Raw genomic sequence first — 19,774 nt, forward strand, 5'->3', positions numbered from 1 at the left:
CGAGCAGGAGCGAGAGTAAACGTATTCATGGCCCTGGGCATTGTCCAGTGCCCCCGAAAAGTTCAACAGAATTGAAATTTTTCACCGCCTCCACGAGGACAACTCAAAGTTAAAGCCATGCAAAAAGATAACCCAAAGTTAAAGCCTTGGGCGACAGGATTTAGCATGCCACTCGAGTGCTAGATGGGTGCTTGACTTCTCCTCTGCCTGTGCCCCTCCGTCCTGCCTGTGGAAAATGTCTGTCAACTTTGTAGACCCGCGCTCACACACACACACACACGTGAGTCGAGTGGGAGTCAAGGAGTGTGTGAGTGTGTGTGTTGCTGCAGATAACCTTTTGAACCTTTGACAAACTGCTGCAGCGCAACTTTTGCCATTCGTTTGGAAAATTTTAATAATCTTTTATCGAGCGGGACTCTGGGATCTCCACATGCAAACATCTCCTGTCACATCTTCGTGCTTCTTCGTTTTTCATTAAAACTTGTTCAACTGCATATTAGGTGGGGCTCTGGCTCTGGCTCAGGCTCTAGCTCTGCCTTTGGCTCTGCCTCTGCCTGCGTGTGTCAGCCATCTTGCCACATTGTTGCCGTGTCAATCCACGGCACAGGCTTGTGGCAAGTGCTTCAGCTTGAACTTTGCACGCAGCCAGAGCCAGCACAGCCGCCTTTGTGTGTGTGAAGGACTCAGGACACACACGGCACACACTTTTTTATGCATTTATTTTTTGTATTTTTTTGCCAGTCGGCCTTTGTGCTGGAAGTTGGCTTGTTAATCATTCCGATGACAATGTGGTGCCCCAGCGACAGGACTTTGTCGTGAGTCGCCTGTCATCGTCGTTGCAAATAATTCACTGCCAGTGGCCGACAGATGAGGTTGCATGGTGCTGCAGGATCCCCTCGCTAGCCGTGTCTTCCCGTTTTGTTAATTTTAATGATGCACTTGAAACATAGTTGCCAAGTGGCATGTGTGGCATCAAAGATGGAGGGAGAACTCTTTACCCTTTCCCCTGCACGAATAACGATAGAGAGAGAGAGAGAGAGAGAGCGAGGAGCCACAGCAATTGCAGATTTCTCCTTAGCTCGAATCGAATCTGCTGCAGCAAGTTCAGTTGTCTTGTTGCTGGGTTGCGCTGTGCCACTTGTTTGCCGTTTGTTCGCTTAGTTTACAATGCAATTAACCCATTTTAAAGTTCCGCCAGTAGACCGCAGCAACGGGGCTTGAGAGCTGACAGAAGACGGAGCTATTTCTTTTCCCTCGGATTTAGTTTCTACCTCCTCCATGCTCCAGCATGCTTCCCGCTGCCGAATGAAAATCAGTTTCACAGTGAAACCAGCAAAAACTAATTACGACTTTGCTCGGTGGGAAAAGTTGTAGTGCGAGTAGCTGTGGAAATTGTACCGCAAAGTGCAATTTGGTGGCGAAAGTCGAGGCGTGTGAACTGGCAAAAGTCGAGCGGGACTCAAGTTGCGATGCGACAGCGAAATGGAGCGCGTAAAAATTAAAAATCGTCCGACCGCCGCCCGTCCGCGCGCACACTCAAATGTTGTTGTTTTTAAATAATTAAATCCGCTTTATTAGAATATTAAACTTTTATGGCGGCAGCCGCAACCGCAACAGCAGCAGGACAAAGGGTCCCCCGTCTCGTCTCGTCTCGTCCCGTGCCGTTCCGATAAAATGTTGAAACGTTTAGCCAGACCGTCTGTGACCGGGGACTCAGAGATCAACTTGCAAGACAAACGAGGAACGAGACACGAGAAATTTGTAGCCGCCATGCGATGCGCTGTCTGTGCTCGGTCGGGTGTCATAAATAAAAGGAATGCTCCCGTGCCCCCACGAGGAACACAGCCCTGCCACACAGCATGTGGCACTCGTATAAAAATCTGTAGGCCCAAAGCCCATAAAACTGATGATAACCTTGGCCGAGGACCGTCTCCATGCTCCAGGTTCTGCCTTCAGCTCCGGATCTAGGTTCCGGTAGCCAGCGGTGGCGATGACAACGTCCCTCTGTCCCTGTCCCTGTGCCTGACTTGGCGCATCTTTTGTTGCCGTTTTATGTGCCGCTGCCTGTTTATTTACGGCTATTTACCGCCTACATGATAAAAGCCTTTTGCCGGCATTGCTCCGTGCCCCCACACTGTGGCACTCAGTGGGGCAGCAACTTTTTTGAGTAATTATACGAGTGTAGGCCAGTGCAGATTTGTGGTGGCTCCTACGCGCCGTTCGCCAGACCCACATAGATACAAATATTTTATTGCTCCTCCAGGATATGAGCCCATGTTGCGTATACTTGATGCCCGAGTGCCCGAGGTAATAATGAAAACGATAGATAATTATACCCACCAAAGGAAGGTAGTCCCCCCGCATGCCATCTCTCTCTCCGTGTATCTCTCTGTGTATCCTTCGATTCGCCGGCATTTGGTGCGACTTTTAATGGACTTTTCAAGCGTCCCCGTCGGGGCCAGTCCTTGTCCTGGGGGGCGCCAGTGAAAGTGAGGCCGTTGCATGGGTTAATCTAAATTTATAACTTAATTTTTTTTCACGAGTAGTCGCGCTAGTCCTTGTCCACTTCTCGCAGTTTGTTTTTATGGCTTTGGAGCGACTTTTTTCTGGCCATTTCGAGACTTGAGCTTATGCCGACGTGGCCGACGGTTGTCGATGTAGTTCGGGCACCCAGCACGGGATCCTGCACGGAAGTGATAATGAAATAATTTGAATTTTTTTTCTGTTCCAGCTGTTTTTTTTGTTCTGTGGCTTGGCAGCCCTTTACCTCGAGCAGCCCACTCGCATGGCCCAGGACAAAGCTGCAAACTCATAAAATTATGCAAAACTTTGTCATTAAATATGGCACAAGTGGGAGAGAATGAAGGGGCAGAGGTAGGGGTAGGGTTAGTGGAAACTCTGAGGTCCCTGGCCCTAGGAACAATTTGTTATTTGGCTTTGGACTTTGCTCTTGAAGTGTTGTTTACTCGGTCCGCCCCACGTCGCCCTTCGGCCCATAGGAGTCTACTTTCCTATGCAGCGACATGTGTGTGTGGGGCTAGGATCAGGCATCAGGCATCAGGACTCGGGGAAAAAGGTTAAAAAACGGAACTTTTATAATTTAACTTGTGTGCTAATTGCACTTTGTGGGGTAATTTTGCGTGTCAGTGAAGTTCTGCAGACGCATTTCGGTGTGCCAGTGAGTGAGCTTATATGTGTGTGTGCATATGTACATATGTAAGGGTGTGCTTGGGTGGGGGACGCACACACACACACACACGATATTCGTGAACGAACTCTTTAATGCTCGCTTGGAGCACCAAAAAACCATCTCGAGAGCTGCACTTGAAAGTTGGCCGCTTGGCGGTGCAGGGAAACCCAAATTAATAGCGACTACAGGATACCCTCAATTCTCACTCTAAGAAATATTTGATTGTACGCACAGATAAAACGTATTCTGAAATTTATGTGGATCTAGAAATCTATGGCAATAAATTAGCTCTGAGAGTGGAAATAATCTCTAACAAATCTCTAACAAGAAATAAATTTAATTTTGTGAATAATTGTTAATATATTTATTCCATATTTAGATTAAATATTGCCACAATCAGATTTTAATAAATTATATTTATTTGCATGTGTTTTTTATTTGTTGCAATTTTTGTGAGACAATAAGAAGAGTTTTTGACAGATTTATGTCTAAATTAAAGGAAATTCTATCGGACAAAATTTAACTTTTTATATTGTATTTGATTATTTATTTTTACCCTGCCATTCGTTGAGTGTTTATTGGTAAATGCACAAATTCTGGGCCAAAACTTGTTCCTGTTTGAAGTCAAAGTCGCCTTTAATTTCCTGCTGCAACCGAAACTAATATTTATTTATTTATTTATTGCAGATACAGCGTTGCAGTGCTGTCGCGAAGTGGAGCTGCGAAAGTGCTGTGGCAATTGGGAAACATACACACAATGATAATTAGTTGGTTGGCGCAACAACAAAGGGCTCTCTGCGCAATAAAAATTAATTAGAAAATATATTTCCGCGCCGCACAATTTGTCAAGGGTAAAGCGAAAGCGCCCCTACCCACACGACAGAGTCTGCGGTCTTGCGCTCAACTTCTAATTAGAAAAAAGTAAAAAAAACGCCAAAAATAAACTGCAAATAAAACAAAGCAGTAAAGCAGCAGCAGCAACTGGCAGCAGCGACTATGCAAAGTGTGTTGGCGCTCAACTGAAATGAAAACTTAAAGCGCAAAACCCAAGCAGCAGCAGCACAAAGGCAGAGGGGAAACTCCAGCAAATTTAATCACAAAAGAAGAAGGAACGCAACAGCAAAAAAAAAAAAACATCCTCTGCACCTACGGCGGCTCGGTCGCAAAACAATGAAAATTATTTCGCGTAGCATAGGTTCTGGCGCCGGTACTGCCGACCCTGCTGCCCCTCGGAGGAGTCACCAACGCCAGCACCGACGGTGCACAACGCACCACACAGCGCTCAAAATGAATTGCCCCATTCTGATTGTAATTAGCCTCGGATGGCTGCTGCACACCCACGGCGGCGGTGGGGCAGCCGAGGCCGCCATTTCAAATCGAGGTAAGTGATTCGTGGCTACATGGAACCCTGCACCCACCTACTACTGCCCACCCATGTTGCAGTCACATCTAATTTAGCCACCGACTCTGAACACAATGACGACGATGCACCGAGTGGGAGAGGGATGCAGAGGAGCTTCTCCATGCTGCAGTCTCCGCCGCTCGGTTTTTTTCTATTCATATTTATTTCTGCATCGTATGTGTTTTTTTTTTATTTCTGCCAAGCACTCAACGCAAGTTGCATTTATGTTTTTTACATCATACAAAAAGAGAGCGAGGGCAAAAGCGCTGAATATACACACGCAAATATGTATAAAAAATAAAATAAAATAAAATAAAATAAAATATGAGTAGAGAGTACAGAGTACGCAGAGTACGCCCAGTACTTTGTACCCCCGGTAATCCCCTTTTGCTATTTTAATGCCAATGTAACGCTGCATAAATCCTGGCGCCGTGGTCCTCGAGCACGTTGCGGTGTTTAATGTTAAAGCCGCCGGGTACGAACCAGCGGACAAAACTGAACCGCTAAGCGAAAAGCTCTCCAAGAGATGCTGCAGCATAGAGAAAGAGAGAGAGAGAGAGAGAAAGAGGGAGTGGAAGTGGTAGGTCATTTGTGTAGAGCGTTGGTCAGCGGGCTGAGCCGCTGGCATGGTTTGCTGCCCACTAATCCGCTGCACATGCTCCAGCCGAGTGTCCAGCCACAGCCACAGCGCCAATCCCACCACCAACACAATTAATAACTCGTTATGGGTCCCCAAGGCATTAGAGGAATGCGCAGGAGGACTCTGGCGAATGCCTGCCAAAAAGCGTAGAACTTTCAATTGAAAACTTTTTGCTTGAGGGCAACAGGAAGAGCAGAAAGACAGACCGAAGGACAAGCAGAAAGAAGGATTCTTCTAGCCCAAAGGACCAGCACAAATAGTTGGCTTATCTTTTGCCGCAAGTTTATCTGGGCCTTGTAGGCGGGTTGCGTCCATTGTCTGCCAGCGACCACTTTGCTTGCCTTCTCCTTCTTTCAGGCAGTGCAAAAGCAACAAAAAACACAAGAAATAAATTGAAAACTCAGGTGCGCCAGCAGAGAGCAAAACTTAAAGCTGCAAGTAATACTAATGGATGTGTGGGTGGGTAGGAGGGGCTGGGTGATACAGGACGGTAATAAAACGAGCTCCAACCAGGGCTATATTTTCGTTTCGTTTGCTTTCCTTTTTTTGGTAACTTTTGGCCAACCAATCGATAAATTTAAGAGCACAACATTTGTCTCCATTATCGCAAAAATCCGAAGGCAAACACTGGGCAAAAAATGCGCCAAAAAATACAAAAAAAAGAAATCTTAAAAATAAAACGACAAAACTGCGGAGCGCATAAAAGAGCCATCGATGCGTGGCACACAGAGAGAGAGAGAGAGAGAGGGAAGAGGGGGCTTTTTGGGTGGGATTTCTAGAGTGTGCGTGGAGCTCGTACACCTGTATACACCCCGTAGAGCCAGCTGTATAGCCATGCAGCAGCCAGCAGCAGCATCAGCAACCAGCAACAACAATAGCAGCGAAAGGGCGTGCTCAATAAAACAGAACAAACCAAAGACAGACCCGCCCTTATCCCTCCTCAGAATCTGTACCGCCCCTGTGCGCTCCCCCCGCGCACTTTCCGGAGTGGAAAAAGGTGCAAAAAGCAAAAGCAGTAAAGGTATATCAAAGGTGAGAATGTGCTTTTGTCACTGATCATAAATTTCTTCGTTTCCCAGTTACCTTTGCCGTTAACTTTGCTGTCAGTAGAGGAGTGCATGTGTGTGTGTGTGTGTGTGTGCCACATACAGGATGTTGTGTGTGTAGTCAATGCAAGGGACAAGGCAATAAAACGTAACAATTGACATCGGAACGCACCGAATGTGGCTGGGTGGGGCCAGACCCAGAAGATTGGTGAAGGTTGCTCCTGCTGCTGCTGCACCGCCCTGACAAATGTTTATTGAGTAGCACGAGCCATAAACTGCAAGTCAGCTCTCTGCCCCCTGCCCCCCGCCCACAACAACTTTCTTTGACCCATTTTCTCTGCTTCAGTTGTCTGTTTGGTGCACGTGATGCACTTGAAGGATGCGCAGTGGCTTCATGTCCTGCATCACCATTTTATAAACTGACAACAATTTTTCATAAGTTCTTGCAGCAGCAGCAAGCACACAAACAACAGCTGTTTTCCGCCTCGAGGGCTTCAGCTGTGCCCCTCCCCTGATAAATATATCTTATCCCCAGGGATCCCATCGGGTGGGGTGGGGTGGCATGTCTACTGCAATATATAGATATCCACGGACCCAGACTATCTGCTGCATGCATTTTTGCATATCTTGCCGTTTTGTTTGCCATTTTAGTGATTTCACTTAAATTTTCATAACAAAATATGCACAGTGCGTGCTTGCAGCACAGTTTTATGTTCGAGGAGCAGCAGCAGGAAGGGGGTGTGGCAGTGGCAGTGGCAGCAACATGTTTTAGCTGTCATATATTTTTCCAACAGATTTTTTTTTCACTCTGGCTCTCTCTGTACAGATTTTCTCTCAACGGCTAAAACCGCATTTTGTATGTTTTTTTTTTTTGCTGATGCTTTTGGGAAATTGTTCATAGGTTTAGTCTGAGCGCCCGCCCGCCCCCTCCTGTCACTGCCTCTTTCGCGCAGAAAGTGTACACCCGCAGATACAGTGCCACATGTTGGCATGCCAACGGGCGGAGCTGGATCGCAGTGGCTTGGGGCAGGCAAACGGAATGACATGGGGTACGTGTTAGCATGCAGTGCGGGTGGGCCCAGCCTTGCCTCCGTTTTGCTGATCCTAGCTCCGGCTGCCGCCCACTTTTCCCGCTGTGGATGTAGTATTATATTTGCGAATCCCTTTGGGTATGTTGCCAGCAATAAATTTCCATCAGTCGTCGTCGTCGTCGTCGTCGTCGTCTGTGACTGTGTCTGTGTCGGTTCGGGCTAGGAGCGATTTTTCCTACCCCAAACCGGGCGGCGGGCTCCATTTCCATTAACTCGCTGTCGCCCCCATCTGGCTGACGATGTTCCAATGGTGGACCTGGGACTGTTCTGGGACCAGCTACTGGCACTGGCAGCGGCACTGCCGTGGAAACAAATCTCTGGCTCAGCTGTTGGTCCTCTGTTGCGGTTTTTACGGAATACATTCTGATTGTTCGTCATATTTCTGTGCATACAATTCATTTTCTATTGCCCACGAAAGCCCCTCCTCTCTGTCTCCTCTCTCTCCGTCTGTGCTATGCATTCCGGCTGGTATACGGCTCAATTACGTGACCAGGACGACCCCGGATAGCTCTTCTCCGGCTTGACAATCTGCCAGCTAGGCCTGTGGCGGCACTCAACTCAACAAATACGTGTATATTTGTGCGAGCATGATGCCAGGCCCCTCCGCCGCATCGATGAAATATGTTCCAGGGAGTTGGACACACAAAAAAAATAGAATATGAAACATGAATGAATGTAACCTCTGGAGAGAGCCGTCTGCCATAACTTAAAACAAATACAACAAAACTGACAAATATACGAGCGAGCGAGCGAGTGAGGAAATGGAAATTGAAAATATCCTATTACCAGGGGATTGGAGCCGACAGCAACACCAAATGTAATTGAAGGCATCACTTGACGGGGATTTGGTGTCCTCCCTCTCCCTCTCTGGGAGTGGGATGGGGATGGGGTTTGGAGCTCCCCCATCCGCCATCGGTGCTCTTTGGCGTAGATACTCTGCGTATTAGCATAGACATTTTGCACATTATATACCCCAGGCGATTGTCATGTGATAATTATACGAGGGAGTTTTCGAACAAGACGAAGCGAGAAATCCCCAAGAAATTTATTAATTAGCGCCTGCCACATTCGACTGAAAGTTGCAAGAAGTGGCGGGAATGAAACTCATGTTTTGTGGCATGCTGCCTGCTGGTGCTCCTGCTCCCAAAAACATTTCACCAATTAAAGCCAATTTTCCAATGTTTCCTCGGGATTCAAATGGGGCTTGGAGGGGACATGTACATACGGGAGGGTCGAGAGGGGCGGCTTCTGAGTTGGGTCGCTGGATCGGAATGGGTCCGTAGCATCCACTAATCGCATTATTAACGCGCTGTTAACATTTTGCGACATTGACTTGAACTTTGGAAGTGACTTTCATGGCTAAAGCATGCTGAGTGGAGCGGAGAGGGGTGAGTGGAGAGCGCTCGGGCCGATGGGACGGGCGATGTGGATTTGGCTGGCATTCAAAATATGCTTAGAAGTCTTTGGCCAGGGCCAACATTTATATAATACCCTTGAAGTTTTCGGCATTTGCCAAATTCCGCCTGAATGAACGCCAACGAATATGCCAAGGGGGGCTGGCACTCGTGGGCGGTGGAGCTGCTTGGCTGTAGCCTGTCGCTCCTTACAAGGTCCACTCCCACAAACATGGCATGTGCCATGGCAATCGCTGAGTGTCTTCGCCCAATGGCCACAGCCACATCCACATCCACCCCCAGCCATAATCATAATAATTAATACCCATTTATACCTTCTGCCAAACTGGAATCAAGTCATTATCGCCCATCCACTTGCCGGAGTGATAATTACGGCCCCCAGTGCACAGATTGTCGGCTTCCCCAAAAAAAAGTATGCACTGCTAATGGCAGTCCTCGAGTATGCAATGCGGTTGGTAAAGCAGAAAGGAATGCCTCTAGGTTTGGGGCAGGAGTGGAAGTGGTAGTGGGGGGTGTGCATAATGAGTGCACATAAAGTTTTATTGCTCTGCCTGGGGATAGTGGAATGGAAGGCAACACCTGTGTGAGCAGCGGGGAAACACCTGCGAAAGCCATTAAGTTCCGTTGGCCACCCATAGATATCGTGCGTGCCAGCCAACACTGGCCACCAGCCGCCATTGACAGTCCGAACCAGGCATCAACGAAAAAATTGTGGGAGTTTTTATGGCCATCACAACAGTGTATTATGATTTTGACCACAGGCTTGGGCAGGGAGAGCATTTCGGACTGACTGAAATCATGCAACGCAGCCCGTACTTCGGTTAGGCTCAACCTTTTCCCTCCAGAGACAAAAATCCGCAAGAGAATGTGAACGATCAGCTCACTGAAGAAAAAACACAAACAAAACCCAAGCTCACCCCCGATCTCTTTACTCCCGCTGACGCGAGCCGAACTTTTTCTACCTGCGCCTCGTCTGTGTCGCTCTGCGTCGTGCACGATTGAACATGTCTGTTCTAGCAACAACAACAACAGCAAGCGACTAATTTCGGCGCGTGGTGTGGCGTGTGAGAGAGACAGGGCGACAAGCAAACGATCTCTCTGCAAAGCTTATCTCTGGAGCGCAAGCACGCGCATGCATGGTTCGGCAGGGCAAAAGCACAGTTGTACATATGTATGTATGCACATATGCAAGACACCTTTGGCAGCACAGTGCCCGCGAACAGCAGATGCAAAAAGGAGACGAATAATATAGTCATTGCTTGAGCTAAAATATAATCAAATTCGGGGTTGTTGTTCAACTTAGAATGATTCCGTTGCAGCACTGTTTAATATTGAGAATTTATTTTCAAGCTTCGATTTCTACAAAGGTCAGCGAAATCAAATCAAATAAAATGCCATGCAGAGAATGCTTTTCAAGGGTAGCTTAAGCTTCGATTGCTGCACGTAGCCACCTCTTTCATGATTTTTTTTCGGTAAAATATAAAAATTGTTGAACAATTTGAAATAATATTCGAGTGAGAGCGAAGAGGTTGGAGCGGTTGTTGGAACAAATGGCGGACCAAATGACTGTAATTTGCATTGGTGACCCACCCACTCACATTAAAACACAAAGGGATAGTCGGGGGAGAGTGAAGAGTGGGCAGCGGGCGTAGTTTAACACCTGCATGAGTGTTTGCCAGCTTCTGTTTGTGTTGGACCTTCAATTTAAACACAAATACACACTCACACGTACACACACATAGCCAGAGAGAGACAGAGAGAGAGAGAGAAACAAACATTCCTCGAGTGTGTTTGCACACGGTCTGTTTGCGGCACGTCACAAAAGTTTCCTGCTGAATTTCCCTTCATTTCCTGCCCGAAAGAGATTATTATTTTCATTTAATGGTCGTGGCCAAACGACACAGAAAGCAGGGGCAGAAGTCGTCGTGGGGAGGGGAGAGAGGTTCATTTTCATATTTATGCTGTCGCTCCAAACTGTTTACTTACTCGTGTACTCCACACACCGCACAGCACCGCACCGAAGCGCTCTCCAAAGTCCTTCATTAACGCTTCATTCGCGGCAAACTTTTAATTTTCGCCGCGACCTGTTAAGGCCAGGGCTTTGTCGGGTACGGGCCGGGGATGGCGCTGTAGCTGGGGCTGTGGCTGTGGCTGGGCACCTTGCCACATCCGCATCCTTGACGTACAAGAACAAGACCCTTGTCCTCAGCGACATCGACATTGCCATCGCCATATCGCCACATAGCCACATTGCCCTCGTCTTTGGTCGTTCCATGTCGTATATTTGCATACTTCCGGTGCGCGGCAAAATGATGATCATTATTATTCTGTTGTTTGCTGCTGTCGTTACCGTGGCCATTACCGTTATTGCAACAGCACTTACCCGTCCACGGACAGCCCATCCCAAGCCAGAGAGCAGCAGCAGCAAAGAGAGAGCCAGAGAGCGTGCTGTGCTCTGCTGCTGCTGCTGCTTGGGAAGTTCTTTCCGAAAATGGCTGCCATCGACCGACATGCGGTTATGGCTTATTTGTGCAAATGAGCTGCCGTCCATTCCATTGTCCGTGGGGAGGCGGAATGCAAATGATTGTTTTGTCGCTGGCTGGCTCAATGTCTGTGCGACACAGGCAAGGTCACCCCAACACACACGGGCCTCAAGGACGCATGTGAGTGTGCGTGTCAGCAGCAAGGAACGCATCAATTGCGGCTTAAGGACTCAAGTGAAAGCCAGCAACGGCCTTCGCTCCGGATTAGGTCTTGCATGCAACCGCACCACGGCACCACACCTTGCCGGACAGGACAGACGTCCGCCTGCCAATTTGGTGGCCAGCCACTTTGGGTAGCTCCGTCCAGAGCCTTGTCGTGGGTGACTGCCTTCCAGCCTGCCAGCCTGCCTTCCAGCCTGCCAGCCAGCCTGCCTGCCTGCCTGCCTGCCTGCCTGCCGCTCAATTGATTGATTCTTGAGGCGTGCAAGTGCTGCTATAAATTGCAGCATTTACTTATACTTGCACTTGTAAATAAACTGGGGGAACGAGCTCTTTAAACTCGGCAAAACTTTCGACCACAAAATGGCTGCCAACTTTTGCACGTTGCCCAAACAAATTGCAGCTGCTTCAGTTTGATTGGCCACCTGCAGACGCTGCTCCTGGCTCTAGTTTTCCCTCCCAACTCGTAAAACACTTTTGCCTATTTCGTTGAGTTGGTTTACTTACTGCATACCCTGTAATTGCAGCGAGTGGATGAGTCAATTCTAAGTACTTTCCACTCTGAATATATTTTCCAGCCAAAGGGTAGCCCGTGGTCGCATGCCGCTCTCCCTGCTGCTGTTTCCGCGACTGCTGCTGCTGCAGCTGCTGCTGTTGTTGCTTTTAAGAGCCATTTGTCCAATGCCCGCGGCTATTTACAGCCATTGTACCAGACTTGGCGAATTTATCAAGCATGCCAGAGGGGCGGCAGAGTCGCTCAGTGGGTCACAGCAGATGCAGCTGCTGCTGTCCCACAGTCTCTCTCTCTCTTTGCTCTCCCTCTCTGTTTTCCTCCTCTTTTTTCTTGGCTTAATTTCAAAACAGTTGCGCTTATATTGGCAGTTATGCTGCAAATTTATTGGCGTACTCTGCAAACTGGGTTAGATGCATATATCTGGTTGGAGCTCCGCAAGCTGCGGGGCAAACGATTAGCGTTGAGTAACCCAAATGGATGTGCAGCCACAACCACAGCGAACATCATTTTTTACCACTCAGCTGTTAGCCGCAACCAAGTTTCCGTTGGCGGCTGCATAATGGCCCCATAACTTTTCATACATTGTCAAATAATGGCAAAATCTTGTCGGTGGCAGAAGTTCGCTCTTTGCATTGGAAAGTGCTCGTCGAAGCAATCAATCTGGAAATAAAAACAAAGTGTTCCATATAGTACCTCACCTAAGTACACGTATACGTGGCACTCGTTTTCGCTTTCTTTCTTCGACTGGCAGTGGCATTGGCAGTGCCTGACTCTCAGGGTTCAATGGGGAATGCGTGCTGTTTCTCATTTGTCGGTCATTACCATAGCCTCGACGACTTGCCGACTTGCCGGACGAGCTCTGGTTAGCTTTTTGGCTGGGCAGACTCAGAAGACTGAAGACCTTCGTGGGGTGAGAACTGCTGCGCGGCGTCCGGCTCCGGCATTGAGAGAGAGAGAGAGAGTATTACAGTTTTGAAACCAGTCAGAATCGTCAAGGATGCGGCACAACGTCATTGTCCACCTGTACTGCCTCATACGGGATCTGTATGCCGAGCATGGCGATCCCCGAGTGGCCCACATGCCACTGGTCGGCAATCTGTGGATTGTCCTCGCCTTTGTGGGGCTCTACCTCGCCTTTGTGCTCCACTATGGCCCCAAATGGATGGAGCACCGCAAACCTTTCGAGCTGAAGACCGTCATGCAGGTGTACAATGTCGTGCAGGTGGTGGCCAACTCCATTATCTTCCTGTACGGACTGACGTACACCTACCTGCGGCCGGGCTTCAGCTGGACCTGTCAGCCCGTGGACCACTCGGACACCTCGCCCCGCATGATGCACGTGCTGTATGCCTCCTATGGCTATTATATGCTCAAGTACTTGGATCTCCTCGACACGGTCCGTATGCGGGTTTTCGGACTCTGTTTTGAGTGTATTTCAGAGTAACGAAATGCCTCTTCTGCTGCAGGTGTTTATTATTCTGCGCAAGAAGAACTCGCAGGTGAGCTTCCTGCATGTGTACCATCACGGCGGCATGGTGTTTGGCGTCTCGATATACATGACCTTCCTGGGCGGCTCCCACTGCACCATGCTGGGCATCATCAATCTGCTGGTGCACAGCGTCATGTATGCCTACTACTACGCCGCCTCCGTGTGCGCCCTGCAGCACATACTCTGGTGGAAGCAGCGCATCACCCAGCTGCAGCTGCTCCAATTCGGTTACCTCACCCTCCACTTTCTGCTGGTGATCGTGCGCAATCCCTGCCACTTTCCCTCGTTCATTGCGTTCATTGGCTTCATACAGAACATCTTTATGTTCTCCATGTTCCTTGATTTCTACTACAAGTCATACATCAGGAAGGAAAGAAAAGTGCAGCAGCAAAGGGAGAATTCCAAGCTGAAGACAGCAGAGTCCGGGCTAAAGCTCAGCTGAGCTGTTGTCCGCTCGTGTGCCACCCTCCCCCATTTGCATGTTTTACATATATTTTTTGTGCCATAGGCTAGTCGCTTATGCAAATATTCCCGCGATATAAATAAACATTCGAATTGCTACCTCGCCGCCTCGCCTTTCCTCGTAAATTGTTTTGCTTTGGTAATCAATTTCCATTTTGCCAGCAGCTACTTACTAGTCTGGGAAGTTATGAAGTTAGTTTCTTGGTTTTTCTTTGCTTTCGAACGAGTTAAATGAAATATCGATGAAGTCGACACAAGTAATGGCCGCCACGTGTGGCCGCCTCCATGTGTCGCACGGGGCCTAGGGCCACCTTTTAGCTTTCTGGCCAATGTTATTTTTTCGGTGGCACACAGAAAAATAAAACCCAGAAAGCAAACATCGTCGTAACATCGCCCTCCACCCGCATGTCGAACACATTTGCCTAGAAGGTTGCCCAAAATTTTTTTGTTCCTCTTACTCAACTCCATGCCGAAGTTTTACATCTGGTTTTCTCTCGCTGCTACAAGATTTTGCCCGAAAAAAAGCTCAGTAAAAAGGGAAGAGAAAAACGAAGGAAAAACGCTTTAAAAATGCTTGTAAGCGGCAGAAAGTTGAGGCCGCAGGGCGACGTTTGTGCCTCGTTTAGGCGGAGCAGAGCACATCACAGCCCGCACAATATTTTTTCAGTTATGTAAATTTGTTGGGACTCTCAGGGCGCAGGCATCAAAGTCTGCCCGTGCGCAGCCAAGCGAGGACCCTTCGATGGCAAATTAAAAGCCAACAAACCGAAGGTCACACAGACTTTATTTTTGTGGCAGGCACAAATGGAGCTTATTAAGTGGCAGGCACGGGCATGGTCATCGGTCTCTGATGGAGTCCTCGAAGAAGGAAACGGACTGACTGCTCGACCCACATGAGGCAACAAGACAACCAGCCACAAGTGTATCTGCATGTCGAGGCCGAGAGTTGTTTTGCTCTCTGGCAGCTGGGTGCTGGGTGCTGTGTGTGTTCGTGCGTTTGCCAAAGACATTAAAACTTTTCTAATAACAAACTTGTGCTGTAGCTGAAGCCGAGCGTAAACAGACAAAACAGAGCGGAAGCAGGGCAGGATGCCACTGGGCAGAGCCAGAACTTATGTGTGGCCACAATGTTGCCTGCCCAGCATCATCATTAACATTTTCCGATTGCCAAAAAGAGTTGAACGAACCTTGGTTCCCCCTCTCTGAGCTATCAATCAGGCAAAAGTATTGCGGTGCAGTTGCCTTGGATATGTCGTATGTATCTCCCGCTCCATTTATGACTCCTCGGAACAGTCGAAACAGTCGGAGGGAACGCTTAAGTGCGCGGCCGTAAAACTGTTATGTAAACTACGATTGCGAGTGCGAATGCGAGTGGCACAGTACGATTCTTTACGGCAGCACTCGGCAGCCATTGCAATTGCCATGGCCTGGCCATTACTCAGCATAAAACTCGGGCTGGCCAGAGCACCAGAGGAGACCAGAGGACTCCTTGATTGCACAGCCATGTACCCAATGTATGCCATGTATCCACATATCGAGTGCGTCACGATGACTGGACTGGGCCTGCGACAATGTTGTAAGTAATAAGAGCCACTAGGACTCGACTTGTTCCACTTTTACGACACGTTCGCTCTTTCTCTGTCCTCCAATTCCAATCAATCCCATGGGATAACGCGAATGGATAACTTCCGCATCCGAATGGGGGACACAGCGCTAGCCAGGACTCAGCCCCGAGGGCAATTATCTATGAATGTGTGTGCGTGCGCCCTAATCCTGTTTACCTTCTAAAATTATCAAGAGCAAATCAATTTTCTATTGATGTTGTTGGGCTCGAACATTTAGTAGCCCTAAGCGCGCCCGAAGCGCTTTATAATCTCATGAAAATGAACCCCAAAATGAAGGTAAATCTGGCATGTGGAATCTCTTTCATGTGTGCTTTGCCATTGGCAGACAGGTAATCAACTTGGGACGGCAAAAGGTTACGTTGTGATGCTCCTTTCACCTGTTGCCGCGGCCCACGCTTCGTATGCGTAATGAAGAAATTCAAATTCCATTAAGTTTATGGCAAATGGCGCTCCCCCCCACGTTACGCAGCGTCCTTCCATTCAGCACAATTCAGTTCAGTTCAGTTCAGTTCAGTGCTCAATGGAAAGCACTTGGAGTGACCTTTTCTACCGCGCCAAAGGAGCTCCGATATGTGGGCCCAAATGGGTCACAACATTTTGGTAAGCTCAACGTATTTGCCTAATGGAGATTAGCTGGCATTTGGTTTTTATTTGAATTTCTGTGCCGTGCTTGGGGAAATTTATTGCCGATGCCTATCGATTTTTTATCGATGCGAGTGTCTCTTGCTTTTCCCTCCCTCCTCAATCTTTGATGGGCTTTTCCGAATGTCGCACTTAAGCACTTTGTATGTTTTTATCGCTGTAATTTTTGGTCTAACAAAACAATAAATTTTCCTCTTGTGTGCGCGAGGAGTGGAGTGTTGCCGTTGCCCCGCTCGCTGGCTCTTCATGTCCTGCCAAATAAGTTGAAATTTGTAATAAATCTACTGCCTGGAGGGGCGGTGCTTATCTGCGACCCGCGGTGGCAATTTCGTTAATTTCGAAAGTACACGGGCGGCAGGGAGGAGTGTAATTAAGAACGATTTGAAATATGTGACAGCCGTACGGTACGACGTGCCACGCATGTGTATAACTCTCGAATAAATCAAAGTAATTAACTGGCAAGCGGTGCACGGGCCAACATGCAACAGGTCAGGGGTCCGGCAATTGCCATACAAAAAGTTATCAATATATCACATTCGGTGGGAAAACAAAACGGAACGGAACTGAACGGAACGGAAGACCCAAAAAGCAGTTCCGTGTTCACATTCAGTCAATCAATCAGCACAATTAATATTGAAAGAGCGTTATGCCAGGGTGGGGACTGGGCCTGACACTTGGTGGATGGATGGATGGATGGATGGCTGCGTCAATTGAGCAAGTGTAAAAATCAATGCCCAACGCTCTGGTCATTAATAATGCAGCAGGAACTAATGCACTGCTAATATCCAACCCATTGACATTTTCCACACCCACAGGAGCAAAACTTTGCTATTTGACTTTGACAAAAGTTCCCAGCAGGACAGAGAGAGGGAGAAAGAACAGCAGGCAGTTGGCAGTTGGCAGCAGTGACCGAACTTATGACTTATCAATGACCATAGTGTAGCCACAGTCAGTCAACCAGCGTATACTTCATTGAACTTTGAGCACGGACCACAGCCAGGACAAAGTTTGCAGCAGGACAACGACCACGACCACAGAAGTCTCCACCTTGGCAAAGTTCTTGCAGCTTGAGCTGTGGCAGCACTTGCCTCTGTTGCTGCTGCTGCCATAAATCAATACATTTCCATTTCTCCATGCGAATGCATTCCAGTCGAGTCGAGTCGAGTGCTCCTGCAGAGTAAATAACCAACAAGGACTTTGCCGAGAACTTGAGCAATATCTGGCATGGCATAAATAAGCATTTGTCTTTCGATGAGTGTTCCCACTCACCCAACGACTTCCCCTACCCATTCGGCATTATCCTTACAGCCGATAATGAAGAATCAAAGGGAATCGAAGACACAGCAGCGGAGTTTAATGAGCTGGAAGCCTCTCTCTTTTCACAGATGCACTGCCGCTGCCTCTGTCTGTGCGTCTGTGTGGGTGAAGGATTTCCGAGTAAATCACGTAGCGCTTGCACTCATTAGGCATCGTCGTCGTGCCAACAGCCATGGGTGGAAAAAAGAACACTTTAGTCCTGGCAAATGGCGCTGCCAAGATGCCGATGCGGTCTCCGGCCAGTGGCAGGTGAAATAAATGCTGAAATAATATGCTTTATTGTATCGCCAGGCGTGGCCATGAATTGTATTTAGCTTTTATCTGGCTGTTTTTATTAGCCCCGTCCAGCAGGCGGGGGCCAGGTGCTGGCGTGCCAAGAGACATCCACCTCAAGGTGGGACCGTGCCCAGAGTCGATTGTGTTTACCAGAGCGAGTCCTGCACAAACAGATATCCTGTTGGCCAAAACAAATATGGCGCACAACATTTGTGCAAATAAAATAAAATGCTAATACCCGGCAACCGCAAATATTTTGCTACAAAGTGCAACAATAATACATTTTACGCACTCCTTGGGCGCCTGAAGAGCAGCAATGTCCTTCACAGTAAGCTGGCAAAACAAAAACTAAAGGGGAACGGGGGCAGGGACAGGGACAGGGACAGGGACAGAGGGCCATCGCCTCTCTATGGACTGTGCGCCGTGTCAGTGTCAACGGGAGCTCAGGGAGCGGCAGTTGGGACTCAGTGTTGGGTCCGAATGGTAGCCCAAAAATTGTTGCCGCACGCCCTGCCGTCTGCCCCCCGTCTGCACGGACACTGCCACAGAATGCAGTAAACATAAACTGCAAGTGCAGAGGAGAGCAGAGACCACACCCACAACAACCAGCACGAACGCCCATCGGAGCGCAGTTGGTGCTAATAACTTAGTTTTCTCCTCGGTTCTACTTTTTTTTGTGCAAGGGTTTTGCTATTTTTCCTTTTTGGTATTTTTCGGGGAGCTCAAAACTTTTCAAACCGAGTCCGTCGCACTTTTCGTTTCGTTTCGCTCCATGAGTCATGCACATTTTTCGGTTTATTTGCGAGATTCTGACCCCCCGGAGACCCGGCCCCGGCCACGGCCCCGGCAACGGCCCAAGCACCAGCACCCACCCGTGGCTATGGCATTGGTCATGCTGCTCACGTAGCCACCGGAATATAAACCAAAAACTAAAACTAAAACTAAAACAAAAACCAAACCACACCGCACCGCACAGAAAACAAAACAAAGTAAAACCAAAGGGAAAACAGCGACCAAGAAGTTTGCCTTCGAAGGATGAAAGGTGCCTGGCGGCAATGGCAATTGTGCTATTTAATTAAAACTACATTTTCGGTTTGCAAGCAGCCTCAAATGGTCCAAGTACAGAGGTCCAAGTTCAGGTCCAGGTCTGACACTTGATGCGCGGGAATCGCGAGTGTCGGAATCGGTTCTCGCGGTCATAAAAAACCCCAAGGGAAATGACTCAAGAAGGTTGCCTTCGCTGCCCGAACCTCTTTAATTTGCCCTTTTCACATAATTTACTTTTTCAATAATTCACACAACTCCAACTGCGGGCAGTGGCAGAGGGAGGCACAGCCCCACGAGTAAATTGCGACCAAAACATGGCCAAGAAATTAAAAATACAAGAGGGTCGGGCCAGAAAAGGATTGCTCCGACAGCCATACTAATTGGTTTGTTTTACTCGTGACTCTAATTAAAAAATTTACTTTACGACTTTGCCACGCCGTTTGCCGTTTGCCGTTTTCCCGTTGCCCACTGCCTCGTCGCGGCATCCAGCGGACCTAATGACGGCACGACCCGAGCGTGCAACATTATTTTGGAGGAGCAAACAAACGGAGGACGAGAAGGAGCTGCCACGAAAGACAAGATGCTGAAGCGGATGGTGTGGCCGGAAGTGGTCGCTGAAAATGTATGAAAAACCCTCAATAATGGCAGCGAAAATTGGCAGCTCCCAGCCAGGCGTTGGCTTTGACATCATCTGTTTTCCGCGAGCATGTGCCATCGTTGGCCATATCGCCGGCCGCAAATCTGTGACCAGAGGAGACCAAAGAGGACCAGAGGCCAAAGGCGGAGCGGTGCTCGGTGCCAACATTGTGGCACGGCACCTAATGCCACACATTTAATTAGAACGAGCGAACGAAGGAAAATGAGGGAAAAGCTGAACATTTGCACTGCTCGGGCATAATTTTTTGCCATCATTTAG

The 19,774-nt window shown here is 48.4% G+C and overlaps 2 protein-coding genes across 7 annotated transcripts in view; both read left to right on the forward strand.

The window, feature by feature from the left end:
• Positions 1 to 1,025: 1,025 nt before the first annotated feature.
• On the forward strand, positions 1,026 to 14,054 carry LOC117895970 (elongation of very long chain fatty acids protein F). Of its 2 annotated transcripts, none has more exons than XM_034803930.1 (3): positions 1,026 to 1,038; positions 12,981 to 13,396; positions 13,467 to 14,054. In XM_034803930.1, the coding sequence occupies exons 2-3, from the start codon at positions 12,998 to 13,000 to the stop codon at positions 13,929 to 13,931; spliced, it is 864 nt and encodes a 287-aa protein (XP_034659821.1). In that variant the 5' UTR covers positions 1,026 to 1,038; positions 12,981 to 12,997; the 3' UTR covers positions 13,932 to 14,054. The 2 variants fall into 2 exon arrangements, with proteins under 2 accessions (XP_034659821.1, XP_034659820.1); XM_034803929.1 differs by having other exon boundaries at positions 1,028 to 1,044.
• Positions 3,909 to 19,774, forward strand: part of LOC117895968 (neuronal growth regulator 1) — a 73,759-nt gene continuing 57,893 nt past the window's right edge. For 3 of the 5 annotated variants that reach the window (XM_034803923.1, XM_034803924.1, XM_034803926.1), the window contains exon 1: positions 3,910 to 4,571. In XM_034803923.1, coding sequence (XP_034659814.1) covers positions 4,361 to 4,571 — 211 coding nt within the window. In that variant the 5' untranslated portion in view covers positions 3,910 to 4,360. Of the gene's footprint in view, positions 4,572 to 19,774 lie in introns of all 5 variants that reach the window. The other 2 variants (XR_004648996.1, XM_034803927.1) reach the window with 1 other exon arrangement.

Source organism: Drosophila subobscura, chromosome O (genome assembly GCF_008121235.1).
Source record: "Drosophila subobscura isolate 14011-0131.10 chromosome O, UCBerk_Dsub_1.0, whole genome shotgun sequence".
Taxonomy (NCBI): Eukaryota; Metazoa; Arthropoda; class Insecta; order Diptera; family Drosophilidae; genus Drosophila; species Drosophila subobscura.

Coding starts and splice junctions, on each gene's coding strand:
- LOC117895970 (XM_034803930.1), top strand. CDS start 12,998: ATGCGGCACAACGTCATTGTCCACCTGTACTGCCTCATACGGGATCTG. Junction 13,397..13,466: donor ACTTGGATCTCCTCGACACG/GTCCGTATGCGG, acceptor CTTCTGCTGCAG/GTGTTTATTATTCTGCGCAA.